Source organism: Teleopsis dalmanni, unplaced genomic scaffold, assembly GCF_002237135.1.
Source record: "Teleopsis dalmanni isolate 2A unplaced genomic scaffold, ASM223713v2 unscaffolded_contig_1916, whole genome shotgun sequence".
NCBI classification, from domain to species: domain Eukaryota; kingdom Metazoa; phylum Arthropoda; class Insecta; order Diptera; family Diopsidae; genus Teleopsis; species Teleopsis dalmanni.
Window position 1 is genome coordinate 3,182 of NW_024033298.1, and position 4,898 is coordinate 8,079.

Consider the following 4,898-nt stretch of genomic DNA (forward strand, 5'->3'; position numbering starts at 1 on the left):
GTAGAGGACGTCCGCATCTTCGGGGGAAGGATCAAGAGACTAATGGTTTAGGAACTCTCAACACTTCTAACTGGAGACAGTGAGGCTGCCTGACGCGGAGAAGGATGATTCACATTTATAAGGGCCAATTAAGTAAGTAAGTATGAGTGGTCTTAGCGCGGCTGCTCTACCTATACACCTCCTTAGAATGTCTTTATTCTTTGACAAAAAATTTATATTTCTTAATGAATGAAAATTGAAGTTCATTGGAAAAAACTTCCCATAAATTTTGTTCTGTGACAGTTTAGAATATGGATGGATGAAATCCATAAGATATAAGTGGGTAAAATATTAAACTAAAAATTGTGGTTCCTTTTTATTTTAAGTGGTTTTAACTTTTAATTATTAAAAATTAATAGTTATAACACCGATATCATCTCTTCAAAAATCAACATCCCCAACTACATTTTCTAAACACAAAAAAATTGAATTTTTTGTTAATTATTTTAGTTTAACCCATCATTTCCGTGTAATTTGTTGAAATTGATATCAAAGCAGTTTTTACACTAAATAAATATTCCTCGACTAACATTCCATTAATCCACTTACGCGTCATTACGTATTTACGTTTGTCGTTATCTAGAAAAAAATAAATTTATAAAAAATGTATCTACAGTCAATTAATTGTGTTTTATTTGTACTATATTTTATTTTATGTTTTTAATAGTTTTTATATTTAATGCAGTAAAAAATGGATATTTAAATAACTCAATTAAAAAAATGTTACTTAGCGTTTTATTAACGGTTGGCGATTGTGGCGCGATTGGCGGGATTGGTGCGATTGGCGGGATTGACGGGATTGGCGCGATTGCATACGCCAAATAATCGCGGAGTGCATGCAAAAACTAAACCTGATATTAGTGGAGAGCTGGCATAAATCAGCGGATTTTAATGAATTAATGGCAAGGCAAGTGCAGTTTGCATAATTGAAAATGTAAACAAAATTTCAAAAATGAAACAAATTTCGCACGGAACATATTTTTTCGCATGGCAATTTTTTCCAAATGTTGAAGCAAAAATATGTTTTCGACTGACATTAATTGTTTTACGCAATTTCATTCTCAATTAACTTCACTACTAGCAGTCAATATAGTTTAATATATATAGACGCCGATTCCAATCGCGATAACTACAATGCAGCCATATTTTGTCTGTCCGCAGTTTAATTAAAATATAAAAATTAAAAATGCAACGCGGGTAAGGCGCTGGTGAAGCCGTAAGTGCCTTCATCGCTGGGCAGTACTTATTTATAGCAATTTGCTATATATAATATATATATTTTTGTGATATTAATTTTGCACTTGTTTTGGTATTACCAGTAATTGCAAATTGTAGATGGACTGTAATTAATTATATCTTGATTTTAATCTGTAAATGTTGGATATTTCAATTTGTATTAAAAATCTTAATAAAATTTTGATTGCTTAATAAAATCCACAACTGGTTAATAATGAAATAATATTGCAAAATCAATGATTAACAACACTGATATGAATGGATGAAACAATAAACACATATGCGAACATTTTTTAATTATAATTACGTTGTAAAGTATTTCATTTTAATTATAATGTAACTATTTTATGGTCAATAAAGTCATCATTTACAATATGAATAGGTATATCTGAAAGAAGGTGTTCTTAAAGATACTCATAGCCAATTTCACAGTAGTAGATCAGATCTCAATACTAACTGAAATCATACTTAAGTTTCCAATTTTGCTGACTTAATTCATACTTCATCCAATTTTGAGATTTATGAAGGGATTATGATATCGATCCTGAACGTACTAAGTAGAAATAAAATTTATTTACTCTGAGCTTTAAATTTGGCAGAGTATGAGTTTAATCATTGGTACTTGCAGTCTCAAAAAAATATAATTATGTATAATAAATGTTTCCAAGCAAATTCGTAATGGGTATTTGTCAAAAACAGTTGTATGATTAGCCAAAAATTTAATTAATAAAAATAAATAAAATTTTGTTGTTACAATTCACTAGTGTTCGCAACCTATCTATTAGAGATGAAATTAAAATTCTCGCAAAATTTATATAAAGGATTGTGTAGATTGAAGTGCCATTAAACAATATTGACCTATTAGAGTTTGTTCTGTTAAATGGAAACTAAAATATCTGAACCCCTTTTTTGCATATGGCTTAGACTAAGCAGCAAAAGCCTATGAAGCCATGACTTACGAAATAAGAAAGTATTTCCTTTATAATTTAAGAACCATGATCTGTACGTAAAGGTTAAGCATAAGCTAACAGCTCCGTCATTTAAAACAGTGAAATGTGAAATAAACAGTTTTAGACAGAATACTATAACTTAAGATAAATTCTCAAAAAAATTGATTGATTAAACTACTTAGATTGGGTACGTAAGATTGTACTGGCGATCAAAAGGAATCCACTTTAGCTTATTGTGTTATAGTATATGAGAAAAACTCAAAGATTTAAAACTACCTTCAAACTTTGACAAAGTTTAAAGGGCTATTTAATTGAGAGCCTTGTAGTTGAACAATATATTGAAAGAAAGGGGCCCCTAGAATAGCAAGGCATCGTCAGGAAAGAAAGAAAGCTAATGAGTGGCACTTTCATTGTTCTCTCCACAACTGGGACTGCTTAAAAAGATAACAGTCACGAGAGTATGCGATTAGTACAAAAAAAAAACACACACGCAATCAAATACTAAACCGTATAGCATAACTAAAACATTTTCCAAAACCTCGCGAAATAAGAACTAGCGAAAAAATATTTTAAATAAAACATTATCTAAGAATTCGAAACACAAATGCGAGTGAAATAAAAATATTGCGAGACTTCTACTAAAAAATGGTACTCAAATACGATGTTTTTATTCGAAATGGTCTTTTAACTGCATTAACTCAAATAAATGACAAAACAAAAAGTGTATATAACAAATAAAATATCGAACAATAATAGTCACATAACACAAACAGCGCTGTTATCTATTCAGGTAGCATTGCAGGAGATACCACATGGTAGGCCAATCCTAGCTCCATGCCGTGCTATGCCCCTGTAAAGACAGATATTAATCTAAATACCTCTGACACCTTTTACAAAAAGCTAACATCAATGAGGTCGAATATAAACGCGAACTTATAGCCCTCTACACAGAAGCAGTATTCTCTTCGACACCACCGCTGTCATCTTACAAGGTTCTCAAAAAGCCTCCGCACAACATTTTCTAGAGAGACCGACGTATAGCATGAACTGTTCAATCTCAATTAAGACCAGATTATAATCATGTGCTAAACAGTCTCAATTAAGTGCCCAAACTGCAGCTTAACCCCCCACAACGTCGTTCATCTGTTATCCTGCCAAATCGCACACACAAACCGCTGTCCAATCTGCTACCTCATTGAAGTGGCCAAGTATCTCGTCTTTATCCTGGTTTAATTTAGGCTCCAACCATCTCCAATTCACACTCATTCCCTGAAAACTTGCCTCCCCATCATTACTGAATCATTTTCTTTTTTATCCATTTTTTTCGCCATTTTAAAGAAGCTTTATATCTGATTGATTGTTTCAATCATAATTAAATTATATAAATATATTATATAATATATGTATATAAATATCTGTAAGTCTAACAAAAGGCTTAAAACTCTACTCTTTGAAAAATTCTATTCGTTAGTCCAATATATTGTCAGAAGTTGTTTATCTGCATTCACTCTCAGTCATCACTTTTAGACTTCATTCAAAAGGGCAGTCAATGGCGAGCCATTGTTGAATACAAAAACTTTTAAAAATAATTAAAATAACTTCCAATGATTAATTAATCACTATATTTTAATTAAAATTAATTTTCTTACTATTCTACAAATATATATAAAATAATACAAATCACCAGTTAATGTATAAATATTATAAGAATAACAACCCAGTCGTGATAAAATAATAGACTGCACTTCAAACGCCTCATAAAAATGTTCAAATAATTCTGAATATTTCCGGCTCATTTCCGGCGCAATTGCTTATCTTCTTTATCTTCATTACATTACAGATTTGATTTGGCATAGATTGTGAAGTCAACAATTTCTGCGGTTTTCTCCGGTATTTCGCGATGCGTGGAATATAATTCCTGCCAGACTTTCAACTTGGGCATTTCAGGCAAATCTATAAATTTCAATTCATCGCTAATATTCAAGCATTTCAGCGCTTTATCGCCGCTGCGTACTGGACGCCATTTAATGCCTTTCATTCCATTAATTTTTCCGGTATTTGGATTTCCCGTCTCGGCAAAAGTTGTCCACAAGCCAATCATGCGTTCAATGTTGCGATACTCGCGACTGTTACGTTCCATTGGCCTGCCGAGCACACTGTGAAAGAGATAGGCCAACTCATCTGCATGTGCCACTCCACGCACACCACGTCCTTGCCACATATAGCGAAACGGATAAATGAGTTTTTCCGAGTCGAAATCATAGCGATACAAATAAGTAGGCGCCTTTTTCGCATGCTGTAGGCGCAAATTGATAGTCTTTTGCAACGGATGCCAAAAGTACAAGTGACCCATCACCTGTGATAATAAAAAATTCACACTTGATATTAAACTGACTGTTTGACTTTAAGCACAGTGCCTAACGTTTAACTTACATCGTAAAACACCTCCAGGCTTGCGGTGTTGCCTTCGATGTATGCGGCGCGCAATTTCGAGGCTTTTTCCAACGCTTCAGGGCTATCACGTTGTGTGAACGTACCTGGCGGGAGCAAAGATGTGAAATTCTTCAATATTTGCTCTACGAATTCTGGCATGCCTGTTAAAACTGAAATCGAGTAAAATAAAATTTGTTATTACGTGTATGGTCGCACTTTAAAGGGTTTTGCGTACTTGGC

The 4,898-nt window shown here is 33.1% G+C and overlaps 1 protein-coding gene across 1 annotated transcript; it reads right to left on the reverse strand.

Moving 5' to 3' along the window:
• Positions 1-3,881: 3,881 nt before the first annotated feature.
• Positions 3,882-4,822, reverse strand: LOC119664427 (esterase B1-like). The gene is made up of 2 exons (XM_038073912.1): positions 4,659-4,822; positions 3,882-4,581 (listed from the first exon to the last, which is right to left on the reverse strand). The coding sequence occupies exons 1-2, from the start codon at positions 4,815-4,817 to the stop codon at positions 4,060-4,062; spliced, it is 681 nt and encodes a 226-aa protein (XP_037929840.1). The 5' UTR covers positions 4,818-4,822; the 3' UTR covers positions 3,882-4,059.
• Between the last annotated feature and the right edge of the window lie 76 nt (positions 4,823-4,898).

Bases quoted from the DNA above. Each gene is read 5' to 3' on its own strand.
- LOC119664427 (XM_038073912.1), bottom strand. From the start codon at position 4,817: ATGCCAGAATTCGTAGAGCAAATATTGAAGAATTTCACATCTTTGCTC. The intron at 4,582-4,658 runs GTAAGTTAAACG...TTATTATCACAG, and splicing joins GCCTGGAGGTGTTTTACGAT to GTGATGGGTCACTTGTACTT.